Source organism: Cherax quadricarinatus, chromosome 88 (assembly GCF_038502225.1).
Source record: "Cherax quadricarinatus isolate ZL_2023a chromosome 88, ASM3850222v1, whole genome shotgun sequence".
Classification (NCBI taxonomy): Eukaryota; Metazoa; Arthropoda; class Malacostraca; order Decapoda; family Parastacidae; genus Cherax; species Cherax quadricarinatus.
This window is the reverse complement of record NC_091379.1, coordinates 15,280,267-15,298,123: the sequence shown is the minus strand read 5'-3', so window position 1 is coordinate 15,298,123 and position 17,857 is coordinate 15,280,267. Positions and strand designations below refer to the sequence as shown.

General features: G+C 37.1%; 1 protein-coding gene across 3 annotated transcripts in view; it reads right to left on the bottom strand.

Annotated features, from left to right (window-relative positions):
• Positions 1–17,857, bottom strand: part of LOC128698456 (von Willebrand factor A domain-containing protein 5A) — a 102,333-nt gene that overhangs the window by 25,433 nt on the left and 59,043 nt on the right. For 2 of the 3 annotated variants that reach the window (XM_070103998.1, XM_070103999.1), the window contains exons 12-15: positions 16,460–16,624; positions 15,945–16,098; positions 11,160–11,305; positions 7,430–7,516 (exon numbers count right to left, since the gene is read on the bottom strand). In XM_070103998.1, coding sequence (XP_069960099.1) covers positions 7,430–7,516; positions 11,160–11,305; positions 15,945–16,098; positions 16,460–16,624 — 552 coding nt within the window. The remainder of the gene's footprint in view (positions 1–7,429; positions 7,517–11,159; positions 11,306–15,944; positions 16,099–16,459; positions 16,625–17,857) is intronic. The other variant, XM_070104000.1, reaches the window with a different exon arrangement.

Sequence of the window (17,857 nt, the reverse complement as noted above, 5' to 3'; positions counted from 1 at the left end):
CTCCCACTCTATCACTTGCTCTCCTTTTACACTCTCACCACTCTCTTCACCTTTCTTTTACTCTCCATATACTCTGCCCTTCTTATATCACTTCTGCTTCGTAAAAACTTCTCATAAGCTACTTTTTTCTCTTTCGTCACACCCTTTACTTCATCTTCCACCAATCACTCCTCTTTCCTTCTGCACTCACCCTCTTATAGCCACAAACTTCTGCCCCACATTCTAATACTGCATTTTTAAAGCTATCCCATCCCACTTCAACCCCTCCCTACTACCCACACTTGCATTAGCCCACCTTGCTACCAATAGTTGCTTGTATCTCACCCTAATTTCCTCCTCCCTTAGTTTATAAACTTTCATCTATCTCTTACTTTCTGTTGCTCTTTTCCTTTTCTCCCACCTACCTCTTACTCTAACTGTAGCTACAACTAAATAATGATCCGATATATCCACTGCCCCTCTATAAACATGTACCTCCTGAAGCCTACCCATCAACCTTTTATCCACAAATACATTATCTAACAAACTACTTTCATTAAGTGCTGTATCATACCCTGTATACTCACTTACCCTCTTTTTCATAAAATATGTATTACTTATTACCAAACCTCTTTCTACACATAGTTCAATTAAAGGTTTCCCATTTTCATTTACCCCTAGCACCCCAAATTTACCTATTATTCCCTCCACAACATTTTTACCCACTTTAGCACTGAGATCCCCAACCACAAGTACTTTCTCACTTGGTTCAAAACTCCCCACACATTCACTCAACATTTCCCAAAACCTCTATCTCTCTCTACACTTCTCTCTTCTCCAGGTGCATAAACACTTACTATAACCCACTTTTCACATCCAACCCTTATCTTACTCCACATAATCCTTGAATTTATACTTCTATATTCCCTCTTATCCTGCCATAACTTATCCTTAAACATTATTGCTATTCCTCCCTTAGCTCTAACTCTATTAGAAACCCCTGACCTAATCCCATTTATTTCTCCCCACTGAAACTCTCCAACCCCCTTCAGTTTTGTTTCACTTAAAGCCAGGACATCCAGCTTCTTTTCATTCATAACATCCACATTCATCTCTTTCTTATCATTTGCACAACATCCACATACATTCAAACATCCCACTTTCACAGTTTTCTTCTTTCTTTTTAGTAAGCTATACGAGAAAGTTTAGTCGACTTTTACAACACACATGGCTTACGGAGGAAAGATTCTTATGCCACTTCCCCATGGATATGAAAGGAAAAGTAATAAGAACAAGAACTACTAAGATAAAACCAAAGAAAACTCAGATGAGTGTGTATACATAACCATGTACATGCATGTGTCGTGTGACCTAGTTGTAAGTAGAAGTAGCAAGACACGTGAAATCTTGCATGTTCATGAGACAAAAAAAAAAAAACACCAGCAATCATGTAAAACAATTACAGGCTTCCGTTTTACACTCACTTGGCAGGACGGTAGTACCTCCCTTGGCGGTTGCTGTCTACCAACCTACCTGCATTATTACAGAGTGTGAGGAGATAGTATTTGACATGTATGTCCAGTAGAATCCCTGTATCCATGGATTCGGTTTCTGTGGTTTTAGTTATCCATGGCTTACAATGGCCCAAAAATAATCCTTAACTTTGCTTAATAATAACACCAAAGCACAAAAGTAGTAATGGTGGCAGTTTTTCAAAGTCTAAGGGAAGCTGTGAAGTGCTTCCAATCAGTGCAAAAGTGATAATTTTCCACTTATTGTGTGTAATTTATCAATTAAACTTTTACATAGGTATGTATGTAAACAAAAATGACATATATATGGAGTTCACTACCATCCACAGTTTCAGGTATGCATGGTAGGTTTTGGAGCATATTTCCTGTGGTTATGGGGAGACTACTGCACATAAGACAGTAAGAGATGAGGTGGCTCAAACATTAAGAAAGGATGGAATGAAATAGAGTGATTTGGAGAGCATATAAATCTGTAGTGGAGGGAAGGGGTCATCCTAGGAAAGGTTGGAGGAAGGGGGTAAAGGAGATTTTGTGTGCTAGGGGCTTAGATTTCCAGGAAGCATGCATGAACACGTTAGGAGAGAGTGGAGGCAAATGGTTTTTATGACTTGACGTGGTGTTGGAGTGTGAACAATGTAACATTTATGAAGGGAAACTGGCTAGCTGGACTTGAGTCCTGGAGGTGGGAAGTATAGTGCTGGCACTCACTGTAGTGTAGGTTCACCTCTGGCAAGATAGTGATGAGGTGAGTGATGATGAAAATGTTTCCTCTTTCTAGGGTCATCCTTCCTTGGTGGGAAATAGCCAGCGTGTTATAAAAAGAAAAAAGTGCGTGATTATTGGTAATTATCCAGGTAGATATCTTTATGAGCTCTTCATTAAGTGTTATTGAGTGAGTTCAGATTTGGGTAGATGACAATAGTGGTGTTGTCTGCAAACAGAACAGGTTTAAGTTGATGAGATGCATTTGGAAGATTAATGATATCTATGAAGAAAAGCAGAGGACTGAGAACACTGCCTTGGGGCACCCCAATGTCAACAGGTCAAGTTGACAAGGTTATGCCCTTGATGGAGACATATTGATGTCTGTTGTTAAGGTAGGACTTTATATATGCAAGTGCATAACCTCTGATACCATGATGTTCTAGTTTAAGATGCAGGTTGTTGTGGTCTACTGTATTGAAAGCTTTCCTAGGGTCTATAAAGAAGTCTAGTAGATATATCACATGAAATTAGGAAAGAGTATAGTCTCTTGTTTACTTGATCTATATTGAGCAGAGACTCATCTGTTTATTGTACAAGTGTTGTATGTTCATGGATGGAGTGAAGGTAGCAGGAATACACTGTAGACTGTTCTGGAAATGTATACAGCCTCTCCTCACTTAGTGATGTACTTGTTTACCAACGACTCAGACTTACGACGGGCTTGAACAGCCTTCTGGAACGAAGAAATTTCGAAACTCGGGGTACAATGTATATTAGAGCTGATTTCCTCTATTCTGTTTATTACAATATACAGTACACTGGTGTATAAACATTTAAAAATATACCAGAAATGTTATAAATGGTGCAAAGGTGACATTAAAACATTATCAAAGATGGTTGACACAAACCAACGACCATTATAGTATGTTCCTCACTTAGCGACGAATTCGTTTACCAGTGTGATCTTAGGAATGGAATTCTGTCGTTAAGTGAGAAGAGGCTGCATTCGGCAATTGTGGAAGAGCCCAGCTTGTTTGCATCTGCTCCCCACTATGCCTAGTCGAGTTCTACATGTGGGGGTAGTCACATGACGTAAGGCTTGCCGGGGCCCCTTACCATAATGTTGCTAGGAAGTCTATGTATAAGCATACACAGTAAGTCCTTGGCTTACAAACACATTGGGGACCTCCTGAATTATGTATAAAATTCATAATACAGGAAGACTTCAACTTATGAATGCATTGGGGACCTTATGTATTGCACATAATAATGATATTATACACAATAATGATATAATAATGACATTAATACACAATACAGAAGATTTTCAGTGTGTTCTTAAGTCGAGGATTTACTGAACTACACAAGTAGTACTGTTGACACAATAGTTGGTGGAGTCTGGATAATACTGTTCAGGAAAGTTGGACAGAATGCATCACTAAGTATTCACATACTATGTATCAGTACAGTATATTAATAACAGAAAAAATCTGAAGCCAACCAAAATTATTTCTATGTCACTTTTATGTCTTCCATTCTATCAATTGATACCAAGAAACAGTCAATAAAACCATAAAAAAAACATTTAGACCCATTCTCTCAAGTCTAGACCAAAGTTTACCATTCACAGCATATCTGAGGACACTATGTTTAAAATGTAGATCTATGTGCGTGACACTGGTGCCGATAATGTAGATCTATATGGGAGACAGTGAAAAGGTATGCACTGATACTGTAGGTCTACATGGGAGACAGTGGCATCAATAATGTAGATCTACATGGGAGACAGTGAAAGGGTTAGTGGTGATACATGTAAAGTACATGCGCATAAGAGACATTGAAAGGGTTAAAAGTCGCTTCTGTGTCACAATTTTTCAAAAAAAAAAAATTTTTGAAAGTGAAGAGCTCAATTTTCCAATGGTAATAAAATAGAATAGAAATCAGGTAGATACTGGTGGAGTTATGAAGTCATGAAGCTGAGGGTAATTGACACAGTGATGAAAATAATCAAGTCTATGGTACACATTGAATTTTTTTTTTTCAACAAGTTGGCCGTCTCCCACATTGAAATATTTTTCTTTATTAACACATTGGCTGCTTCCCACCAAGGCAGAGTGGCCCAAAAAAGAAAAACTTTCATCATCATTCATTCCACTGTATTTCCAGAGGCATGCTTACACTACAGTTATTAAAACTGCAACATTAACACCTCTGTTTTTTGATGTTGCTGTTTAGTTGTAGTTTTTAAATTTTATGGCAGTGTGAAGGTAAGAACTTTAATTTGATGGCCAATATCTGTTTGGTTATGCCTTATTATTAAGCATAATTGTTGCACCAGTATAATCGTTTATACGTATAAGCTTGTTTATACACATGTATACACGCACTTCCATTTGCATCAGTTTTCTACTCTTCTTATAAATGTACACATATACGACTGGCACTGGTAATGTTATTATAAATGTTGTGTGTGTGTGACTGGTTATGGTGGTTGTAGTGCTAATGGTGGTGGTAGTTCTGTGTGTGAGGTTGACACAGCCAGTGGTCATGGTCATGGTGGGGGTGTTGGGTATGGGACTTGGCTTCCTTTCAGGGGTGGTGCTGGTGCTGTGTGGCATGTGAAGAGTACATTACAATTTATTCGACATGTCATACACCTATACAGGCATGCCCTCCTGACCAGTAAACCAGCAGTTAAGAGTATAGCAGGAGAGGCCCCACTGCTATGTCAACTGCTCGGTTCCTCCAGCCAATCATGGGAAACCCCACCAACTTTGTGAAGCAAGGTCAGGTGCATAATTGGTAGACTTACCTCCAAGTCTGAATGAAAACAGTTCATCCATATCTTTGCTTGTAAATTGTCTCATTATACATACTCTCTGAAGATAATATACATATACAGTGGAACCTCTGTTTTCGTTTGCCTCTGATTTCATCATTTTCGGTTATTGCTGACTTTTTTGTCAAAATATTGTCTCTGTTCTCGTTGATCGCCTTGGATTTCGATGGACATACCAAATGTGTCCACCTGCTACATGCAGGTAAAGCCTCCCACACACGCATTCCGAGTCAGTGTGACATTGTTTCTTGGCAAGTGAACATTACCCTGCACATTCATACGAAACATTTCATAATACTCTATTGTTTTTTGTGCTTGTTTATTGTGTGTGGCTGCTAAATAAGCCACCATGGGGCCAAAGAAAGCTCCGAGTGCCAGCCCTTTGGTAAAGAAAGTGAGAAACACTATAGAATTCAAGAAAGAACTCGTAGCAAAGTACATACCAAAGTGGAGGGGAGAGAGAGGGGAGAGAGAGAGGAGAGAGAGGGGAGAGAGAGGGGAGAGAGAGGGGAGAGAGAGGGGAGAGAGAGGGGAGAATGTGCCTTCTTCAGTGATTCAATGATTCTACAATATGTACAATACTAAAGCAGCAGAAGTCGAAAAAGTCTTCAGCTCCAGCCAGCGATAAAGTATAGCATTAACAGTGTAGCAAGTAAGTTAAGCGATTAAGTGATAGAAAAAGGACAACACGAAACTAACTCCTCCAAAGTTGTTGCAAGTATATAGGGCCACTGACAACATACGCTGCCTGGAGTATCTTCCACCCTAAACCTCTACCAGCATCTCCTCCAAGGTAAGTATAAATATTTCTCATTTATAAATTATGTGCATTTTTTCAGTGTGACTAGTGGTGGTGGCCACTGCCGCCGCTAACACCACCACTCGTCACATACGTAATGACATATTTTATTCATCCTAGAGTATATATCATGTTTCTACTTATTAATATTGTTTATGTCATATCAGATGAATTGTGATACATAAATAAGCCATAGAGTTGATACTAGCATCATATTGAAGCATTTTGTCCTGTCTCCAAACAATAAACTAGCCTCTCTCTCCCCTCCTCGCTGTTTTCCATATGCCACCAAAAGTCTTCAATAAAAGTAAAAGTGATTTAAATGTTCATTTATCCATTTCATTAGTGCTTTATATTTATTTCTCATTGTTTTCAGTAAGTAAAACTATAGTTATTCTCTATAAAATGTATTTGTTAATACTTTTGGATGTCTGGAACAGATTAATTGGATTTACATTATTTCTTATGGGAAATATTGTTTCGACTTTCGTCATTTTCGGTTTTCGCCAGACTCTCTGGAACGGATTAATCATGAAAACCAAGGTTCTACTGTACTGTACATACTGCATATATCTTTAGTGAAAGAAAATATATTTAGGAAGTTTTTCTCTGCTGTCTTTTGCTCGTCCCTACATTGCTAATTGGTTATCACTGACTCACTTACAAACAGGTACACAAACCACAAGACTACACCTGTGTATATAAAATGCTGTGTGAGCATCTTTGTCTTAATAGCTGGTACAACATGCCTGACTGGCACTGCCCATGGTTAACTCTCCATGCCATACACAAATAACCCGTACATAGAAGAGAGGAGCTTATGACGACGTTTCGGTCCAACTTGGACCATTTACAAAGTCATAGTGTGACTTTGTAAATGGTTATTTTTGGTTATTTATCCATGCCAATTAAAGCACCACCATAATCACTCTCACTGGTTGGTGTTCTCTCTAGTGATTTACCAGGGCCCTTTGAGACAGCTAGGAATGTTACCAGACAGCATGTGCTGAAGTGTAAATTGATGCTCCACAGACAAATATTTATCACTATCACTTGCATCATCATCAATGGCCATGAAGTCAAACAAGTTGCCACTATCATGATCATTACTACTCAAATCGGTGCCCCTCTCAGGCACTGCAACAATTCACAGTCTTCACTGTTAAGGAAGACCTTTTGTGTTTCTTCTGTGAATCAAACAGAGCTGGATGACAACTTGGTACGAGGCTGAGAAGCTATGATGATTGTAATGGCAAACACCTAAAAAATACATTAGAAAGACGCTGAGACGTGAGCACTACCATGGACAAAGCGAGACTGTAGTTGCAGTGATGTGTGGCATCACTCCCACAATGCCTCACACAAAGCGATGCACACACTGAACACAGCGACCACATCCCACTCGCTCCCAATTGCATAAGACATATTTTGACTGCATAAAGCAAATAGGGTCGCCACACATAAGCGAAATCACACAGTGTGAATCCGCATAAAATGAGAGGAAACCTGTACTTTGTAAACCTTAGATGCCTCAATGATTTTTCATGCCTTGTCTAATCAGATGTAGTTACTTACCCGACACCCTCTTGGAGGAGGACTAGACATCATTTGAGCACAAGCTGGAGTATACATTGCAGAGCGTGCAGTTCCCCAAGAGGTGCCCTGTAAAATAATATAACTGAACTGTTGAAAAACATATCTGTGTACTTGTTATGCATCCTTCAAACCATGTGTATTTTATACTCCAACATCTTTATATCAACAATGTATCCTATCTATGATACATTACAATGTACAGTGGACCCCCATGAATTGGGAACCGCAAATTCGCGGCTTCAGTAATTCGTGGATTTCTCCTTAGAGCCTAACTATTAATTGTTCGCGGAAATCCCCATAAATTCAAAGAATTCTTTTGGCTTTTTTCGTGGCAATATATAATTTTTTATATGCTTTAATGCTAATTATTAAGAAAAATATAATTTAATAGTCTTGTAACATAAATATTAATGTAAATTTGGCAAAATTTAACTTTACTTTTTGCTAAACTAAATTATTACCATATATTTACTGTATGTATACCAAAGAAAACAGGGTTGAATAAATTACACTATACCAAAGAAAATGAGCTTGCATGAACAGTAAATATGGAGGAAACATCGGTACAGTGGACCCCCGCATAACGATTACCTCCGAATGCGACCAATTATGTAAGTGTATTTATGTAAGTGCATTTGTATGTGTATGTTTGGGGGTCTGAAATGGACTAATCTACTTCACAATATTCCTTATGGGAACAAATTCGGTCAGTACTGGCACCTGAACATACTTCTGGAGTGAAAAAATATCGTTAACCGGGGGTCCACTGTATTTTACATTCTAGCACTGCAGGAGACATAGCAGTACAGTACTGTATACGGGTTTATCTTTACTTTCTTTGTTTTTTTTTTAAGGGTGATGCATGAACCCAAGCTTGAAATTAAATTAAAGTGTTTTGGAGGCATATTTAGAGTTTAAACTAAAAAAATAGGCATTTACAGGCATTTTTTTTTAACCGCGTCCAGAATTCACAGGTGGTCTTGAAAAGTAACCCCCGCGAATTTGGCGGGGACTACTGTACCTCAAAATGCACTATTTACCCTGTACGTACTATGCTCTAGACTATTCTTATTTCATCTGTTTTATCTTTGCCTGGGGTTCTTTTATAGGAAATACCTTTGGTACACCTCTGATGAGTTCCGAGAGTTTTTCTACTCCCAGAGCCCAGCTATAGGCCAGAGGTGTGGGGGTTAAAAGATAAAGAATCTAACACAAGGTGGGAGTTGTCACAGTTACTCTTTGCAGATGACAATGTGCTGCTGGGAGATTCTGAAGAGAAGTTGCAGAGGTTGGTGGATGAGTTTAATAGGATATGTAAAAGAAGAAAATTTAAAGTGAATATGGGAAAGAGTAAGGTAATGAGGATAACAAAAAATATAGGTAATGAAAAATTGTATATCAGATTAGAGGGAGAGACCATGGAGGAGGTGAATGAGTTCAGATAATTCGGAGTGGACGTGTCAGCAGATGGGTCTATGAAAGATGAGGTGAATCATAGAATTAGTGATGGGAAAAAGGGGAGTGGTGCACTGAGGAGTCTGTGGAGATAAAGAACTTTGTCCATGGAAGCAAAGAGAGAAATGTATGAGAGTATAGTTATATCATTGCTCTAATATGGGTGTGAAACATGGGTGATGAATGTTGCAACAAGGAGAATGCTGGAGGCAGAGGAGATGTCATGTCTAAGACCAATGTGTGGTGTGAATATAATGCAGAGAATTTGTAGTTTGGAAATTAGGAAGAGGTGCGTGATTACCTAAACTATTATCCAGAGGGCTGAGGAGGGGTTGTTGAGGTGGTTCGGACATGTAGAGAGGAGGGAACAAAAAAGAATGACTTTGAGAGTGTATAAATCTGTAGTGGAGGGAAAGCGGCGTAGGGGTCGACCTAGGAAAGGTTGGAGGGAAGGGGTAAAGGAGGTTTTGTGTGCGAGGGGCTTGGACTTACAGCAAGCATGTGTGAGTGTGGTAGATAGGAGTGAATGGAGACAACTGGTTTTTAGGACTTGACGTGTTGTTGGAGTGTGAGCAGGGTAATATTTAGTGAAAGAATTTAGGGAAACCAGTTAGCTGGACTTGAGTCCTGGAAATGGGAAGTACAATGCCTGCACTTTAACCCTTTGGGGGTTTCTGACGTACTAGTACGTCTTACGACCCAGGGTTTTTGACGTACTAGTACACCTAAATTCTAGCGCCCTCAAATCTAGTGAGAGAAAGCTGGTAGGCCTACATATGTAAGAATGGGTCTATGTGGTCAGTGTGCGCAGTATAAGAAAAATCCTGCAGCACACAGTGCATAATGAGAAAAAAATAACTTTGACCGGGTTTTTGGATTAAAACAGCGACTTTGCACTGTATTTTCGTAGGGTATTTATTGTTGTATTATAGTTTTCTTGGTCTCATTTTATAGAATGGAAGACATATTACAAAAATTGAGATGATTTTGACTGGTTTTACAATGAAAAGCGCCTTGAAATTGAGCTTAAAGTAGCAGAAATGTTCGATTTTTACCAAAGTTCAAAAGTAAACAAATCATGCCAAGCATCCAATACACGTCAACTTGTGAGTCTAATATTCTTTCAAAAGTGCGCTGATATTATTTATACCATTTCTACACTAATGCAGTAGTCTGCATAACAGTAAATCTTATTTTTTTTGTAAGAATAAAAATTCAAAGTGGAAAGCCAAAGAAATATAAGAGGGGACTGGGGATGTGACTAATGAACAGAGAACTTGTTATTTTAGTGCCAGGAATGTCTTTCTTGTTTATTCTGGACCCTATTTAGAAATTGCCATCTTTTGAAATTTGTGTGAAATTGGCAAAATTGCTAAATTCTGACCACTTTATTGGATAGTTGAAATCGGTAAATGGGTGGTTTCTTGTACTCATTCGATAGAAAAAAAAATGGAGTTTTAGCGAAATAGTTATGATTTTTGTCAACTAGTACATTGGAATTGGCTGAAAATAGGGCTCAAAGTGGGCAAAATTGCCAATGCGTAAACATCGTCGAGACCACTAACTTCACGAGAGCATAATTCCGTAAGTTTTCCATCAAATTTCATACTTTTGGTGTCATTATGATCGGGAAAAGATTCTCTATCTTTTCATAAGAAAAAATAATTTTTTTTTTTTGAAATTTGGTGACCCTGAGAACAAGTCTCTGAGAGGACCTGTCGACCCCCAAAGGGTTAAAAGAGGTGTTTGGGATATTGGCAGTTTAGAGGGACTTCTAAACTGTCGTATCTGAGTCCTTCTGCAAAGACAGTGATTATGTATGAGTTGAAAGTATTGAATGATGATGAAAGTAATTTCTTTTTTTGGGATTTCCTTTCTTTTTGGGTTACCCTGCCTTGGTGGGAGATGGCTGATTTGCTAAAAAAAAAAAAAAAAATATTTCTTTTATCAGTACACAATGTAGTTTACATGTAATAACACATTGTCAGGCACGAAAGAAAGTCACTAATACAACATGTGTGCCTTATATACTGGTCGTACTCTGTTGGACATTGCGTAAGGTTCCTCCCCAGTTATTTATGTGGTATTTTGCACAAAAAATCATATATATTAGAAGGATTTTCACTTATAAAGCTTCAAGAGAAACAAAATATTAGAAAGGTTTTCACTTCAAGAGCATCAAAAAAATATACTACCAACTGTTTTATAAACTGTTGACCTGAAGGAATTAGTCACTTTAACCCTTCATAATTACCAGATTTGCATTCATAAATGTATGAATATCTTTAAGGTGACTTTGTTCAATTTGATTTCCCTCCTGATCCACACCGACCAGTGCTGTCAATTTTGACACTACGCCACTAGACACGCTGAGAGTAATCATGTCGTCTGCAACATCCTCTGTAATTTATAAAACAAAGTTAACAGATTTATGACAAAGGCGGAGAGGAATAGTAAGTCAGGAAATAAAAATAACTACCAAATAAAGGTCTGAATAACAACAAAGGAGGAAGAAATGAGGTTATATTATTATATCTATGTAACATATATTTTTCATAAGGTTATATTATTGTAGAGGAGGACCCCGTTGGTACCACTCCTAGGGTCCTGACCCCATACGCTAAGCAAAAATCACCAGCGGGTGGAAAAGAGAGGCGTTTTCATTATCAACTAATTCTACAATAGTGTAATAAAGTTGGTAGAATTACCGACAATATGTAAAGTAAAAGGACACAAGTGCAACTAATGTGACATTTATTGTGGCAACGTTTCGCTCTCCAGGAGCTTTATCAAGCCATTGGTAATGGCTTGATAAAGCTCCTGGAGAGCGAAACGTTGCCACAATAAATGTCACATTAGTTGCACTTGTGTCCTTTTACTTTAATTCTACAATGCCTGATAACATGCTTAATACAGCTAGGTATGAAAGAAAAGTAAAATAAATACAGAGTACATACAATATTTACCTTAAAATATGGTGTCGCTCACTCTTCCCTTATGCAACTGTTGTGCAAAAATGGCAGAAAAGTGAACATAATGAACAATGACTGAATTGAAAGTCAATGAAAATGTGCACACTGTAAAGAGGTGCTGTATATGTGGGGCCCTCTTGTATCTATGTAATATATGTGGGGCCCTCCTGTATCTATGTAATATATGTGGGGCCCTCCTGTACCTATGTAATATATGTGGGGCCCTCCTGTACCTATGTAATATATGTGGGGCCCTCCTGTATCTATGTAATATATGTGGGGCCCTCCTGTATCTATGTAATATATGTGGGGCCCTCCTGTATCTAGGTAATATATATGGGGCCCTCCTGTATCTATATATGTGGGGCCCTCCTGTATCTATATAATATATGTGGGGCCCTCCTGTATCTATGTAATATATGTGGGGCCCTCCTGTATCTATGTAATATATGTGGGGCCCTCCTGTATCTATGTAATACATGCAGGGCCCTCCTGTATCTGTGTAATATACCTTTTCATAAACAGATTACTGCATGTTTAATCTTAAATCTGCCTGAAATGCACTGCATAACTATGAGCTTTTCCATATACAATAAGAAAATATACAATTTAAAACTTAAGTGATGCCATGGAAATAATAATAGGGAGGTATTTAGGTTTGGTCTGAGGAAGGAGTTGCCCTAGTTCTTTGAATCAAGAGCCCTTCAGCAGTTCCAAAGCACTCCACTTAAGGATTACTTGGTATTTCATTATTACGCCACTGTGGTCAAAGTCATATCAAAATGTCATCTTAAGTTTCATTCTCCTATGTGCAGGTTATTTGTGTCACTGATATTTCATCACACTTGTGCCATTTTGTTCTTTAAGATGGCATAATCTGCACATGCTGTTGGCGTACTCTAACATTATATTATTCTAACTCTGCTTATTTGAGAGTTCAGTCCTATCTAGGGTATACTACCACCCCCTGGATTCAACCCACAACAGTTGACTAACACCCAGGAACCTAGTTACTACTGCTAAGGGAAGAAAGAAACAGGTGTAAGCAAAGATACCCAAGGCCCTATGGTATAAGAACTGTTCTGTCATGATTTTTGGTAACAAATCTGCAAAGTGATGCTCATCAGAGGACGTGCCTTAACCCTTTGAGGGTCCGTCCCATAGTTCTACAGCTTTGAAGCCAGGGTCCAAGCCACAGTTCTATGCCATGAGCTCAGCTCACTCAGATAAGCTGTGAGCGGTAAATTTGGGCCTAGATATGAGAGAATGGACCTATGTGGTACGTGTGCACCATATAAAACAAATCCTGCAGCATGCAGTACATAATGAAAAAAACTGACCATGATTTTGGATTAACCCTTTCAGGGTCCAAGGCCAAAATCTGAAGTGGTGCCCCAGTGTCCAAGAATTTTCAAAAAAAAAAAAATTTTCATTTTTTCTTATGAAATGGTAGAGAATCTTTTTGTGAAGGTAATAAAACAAAAAGTACGAAATTTGATGAAAAATTGACGAAATTATGCTCTCGTGAATTTTGATGTGTCAGCGATATTTACGAATCGGCGATTTTGCCGACTTTGACTACCATTTTAGGCCAATTACATTATTCCAGTCGACCAAATTCTTAGCTATTTCACTAGTATCACTTCTATTCTATCGATTGAGCACAAGAAATCGCCAAGTCAACTGTTTCAACTACAAAATAAAGTGACCAGAAATTGGTAATTTGGCCAATTTAACACAAAGTTCAAAATATTCCAATTTCAAAATAGGGTCCAGAATAAACAATGTAGGTATTCCTGGCACTAAACTAACATTTCCTCTGTTCATTAGTTATGTTTTGAGGCTTTACAAATAAATTCCATTTTGATTTTTTATTCACATAATGAATTTTTATTCACACCAAAAAATAGAAGATTTACTGTTATGGAATATTGTAATAATTGTATAAATATCATCACCATATTTGTGAATGTATATTAGACCCACCAGCTGGCGTGTATTAGACGTGTGAGGTCGTTTGTTTACTCTTGAACATCGGCAAAAATTTAACATTTCCGCCACTTTGAGCTCAGTTTCAAGCCATTTCCAGGGCTAACACCAATCAAAATTATTTCTATTTCTGTAAAATATCTTCCATACTATCAAATGAGAATAGAAATCACAAATACAACTATAAAAAACATACGAAAAAACACTGCAAAGTCGCTGTTTTAATAAAAAATCATGGTCTCATTTTTTTTTTCTCTCATTATACACAGTGTGCTGCAAGATTTGTTTTATGTGGTGCACACATACCACATAGATGTATTCTCTCATATCTAGGCCCAAATTTACCACTCACAGTTTATCAGAGTGAGCTGAGCTCATGACGTAGATCAACGGTTTGGATCCTGAACGTAAAGCCGTAGATCTACGGGATGGATCCTGAAAGGGTTAAAACCAACTTTGCGGTGTATTTTCGTATGGTTTTTAAGGTTGCATTCACTGTTTCTTGATCTCATTTGATAGAATGGAAGATATATTACAGAAATATTGATGAATTTAATTGGTTTTACTACTGAAAATAGCTTGAAATTGAGCTTAAAGTGGCGGAAATGCTCAACTTTTGCCGATGTTCAAGAGTAAACAAATAATGTCACGCGTCCAATACACATCAGCTGGCAGGTCTAATATACGTTCACGAAAGTGCTGATATTATTTATACAATTATTACACTATTGCATTACAGTAACTCTTCTATTGGTGTGAATAAAAATTCATGTGAATAAAAAATAAAATGGAATTCATTTGTAAAGCCTGAAAACATAACTAATAAACAGAAGAAATGTTATTTTAGTGCCAGGAATGCCTGCATTGTTTATTCTGGACCCCTATTTTCAAAATGGAATATTTTGAACTTTGTGTGAAATTGGTCAAATTACCAATTTCTGATCACTTTATTAGGTTAGTTGAAATAGTTGACTGGGCAGTTTGTTGTGCTCAATTGATAAAATAAAAGTGATACTAGAGAAATAGTTGAGAACTTGGTCAACTGGAATAATGTAATTGGCCTAAAATAGGAGTCAAAGTGGGCAAAATCGCCAATCTGTAAATATCAGTGATGCAGTAAAATTCAAAAGTGTAATTTTGTCAATTTTCCATAAAATTTCGTACTTTTTTGTTTTATTACCCTCAGAAAAAGATTCTGTACCATTTCATAACAAAAAATAACAAAAAATTTTTTTTGAAAGTTCTACACCCTGTGGACAAGGTGTAGAACTAAGGCTTGAAGGGTTGTATGACCCCAATGGCTTTACCTGCAGAGAGGTACATTAGCAAATGTACTTGCTACACAGGAAACTGGTTACATGAGTTAGCCAAAAAATGGGAATTTAAAAGGTGAATATTTTTTATTATTAAAAATAAATAAATAAATAAATAAATAAATAAATAAATAAATAAATATATATATATATATATATATATATATATATATATATATATATATATATATATATATATATATATATATATATATATATATATATATATATATATATATATATATATATATATATATATATATATATATATATATATATATATATATATATATATATATATATATATATATATATATATATATATATATATATATATATATATATATATATATATATATATATATATATATATATATATATATATATAGATTTTCTCCATGGGGAAGTGGAATAGAATTCTTCCTCCGTAAGCCATGCGTGTTGTAAGAGGCGACTAAAATGCCGGGAGCAAGGGGCTAGTAACCTCTTATCTATAGTAAGTTAGAATGGGTCACCATTGTGACCACAAATGCAAATTTTTACATATGAATCTCCCACCAGCATGACTGTAGTGAACTCTAGCTGAGTCATGATGGCAGCCTTGAGGGGACTTAAGCTAGAAATCACCACAAAATCATTATTGTATTTGTGAGATCAATATAAGCAAAAGACTATTGTATATACACATCTAAATAAATCAGTGCTTGTGTCTGTGACTATCTTTAATAGTAATGCTTAATAAGAATGCTAAGAAGGCATACCAACCTTCTTCATCCAGCTGCCACTGGTTGATCTGTGCTCGTGCTGCCAGGCGGTGAAGACTCATCTCTGTGTCATGAACCATGACAATGTCACTGCCCTGGATGCTAATACTCAGCTCGGCTGATCCAATGTTGCCCTTGATGCTTATTTCCTTCACCTGTATCAGATGGTTATTACAGCATTATATTTGCAAGAAAGCATAAAATCTAAATGAGTCACGTAGCATCAAGTACAGGAATACATAGAGTACACAAGTCAAATGTACTGTAAAAGCTGATTAAATACTTCAGAAACTAAATGTACTATCTACACTAAGGACTGAAGCCTTGCTGAAATTCAGAGTTATGAAAAGTACATTGAAAACAGTGTTGGATGAGGTTCTGTTTGGCGGCTAATTTATGACCTCATAAGGAGAGGAAAAGAGAGAGAGAAGCATTTATTACATAATAAAAATTTAAAAAATTGTCTGTTCTTCCTCCACCATTTCCTATGGCCACAAGTTACTCTTGCAGACTTACAGTGGTAGTAGGAGGCAGCCTAGTGTATAACACCAGATGCTGACCACCGAAGATAACAGGTGGAACTTTGGGGAGGAGTGTAACTCTGCTGGTGGGTTCCACCTCACAAGTGACCCTCACGTCCTGTACACTCTCCTGTACCATAGAGTTCACCAGTCCCATTACCTGAAAATGACCAATAACAACAGGTAAGTTCTATTGTAAAAAGATACAAAATCATCATTACATCCATCTGAAATTACTAAACCAACAGCAGTAAGACTAATTAAGAAATGGGAGGGAATCAAGTTTGATCTGATGAAATGAAGAGTAACTAATTCCTTGGATTTAGAACTTTTCCCTGCCATCAAAAAAAAACCCCATAAGGAGTCCCGTAAGTAGAAATACTAAACTAAAGTGTGTTTTAAGGCCAACCATAGGCAAGAACTTAGGAGGACCATATAAAAAAAAACAGGTGACTTGAAGGCAGAACAGTCAACAAGTATCATAGTGAGAAACTAGGCAGTTTCTAGATCAGTGTAGTGCCTTCAGCTCACAACCAAAGGACCCATGTTTAACCCGTAAATGGTCCAAACGTATATATACGTTTTTTCAACATTTGAAAGTATGTAAAAAAAAGTAGATCTTCTTTTTTTTTTTTTTTACATTTGAAAATGTGTAAAAAAACTTTGATCTACTTTTTTTTATATATATATTTGAAAATATGTAAAAAAAACGTAATCTACTTTTGGAGCACTACACATGTGAACATAGATCTGCCTGGACCATTTATGGGTCAATCCTAGAGCAGGTGGAGATTTAGGGCACTGAAGAAAAGTCACACTGCAAAAAGAACAAGCTTTTACTGGGACAATGTTTTGCTCTAATGGAGTTTTATAAAGTTTTAAAACAAAAGTTTGTTCCAACAGAAGTTTACTCCACAACACAACTTCAATACTGCCAGAAGTACAGCAACCATCTCTGATCTGACATTAAGGTCAATATGGAAGACAGCTGCTCAGCTGAGTTGGATGACACATGTAATTTAGAATTTAAAGTGTGCAATGATTAATAAGTTTTACAATGGAGATACAGTATTTTTAGTTTGCGAAATTGTCCAAAAAAAAAGTGTGCAAATTTTCATCTGTGCACCTTATGAGTATAAAGATGTATGTGGCAAAATGCACACCATATGCATTAGCAGCTAGGATTCTGATAGCATACTTGCTTCAAATAAAACAGCGTAGGTAGTAGGTTGGTAGACAGCAACCACCCAGGGAAGTACTACCGTCCTGCCAGATGACTGTGAAACAGAAACCTGTAACTGTTTTGCATGACGGTAGGATTGCTGTTTTCTTTTTCTGTCTCATAAACATGCTAGATAACAGGGATATCTTGCTACTCCTACTTACACTTTGG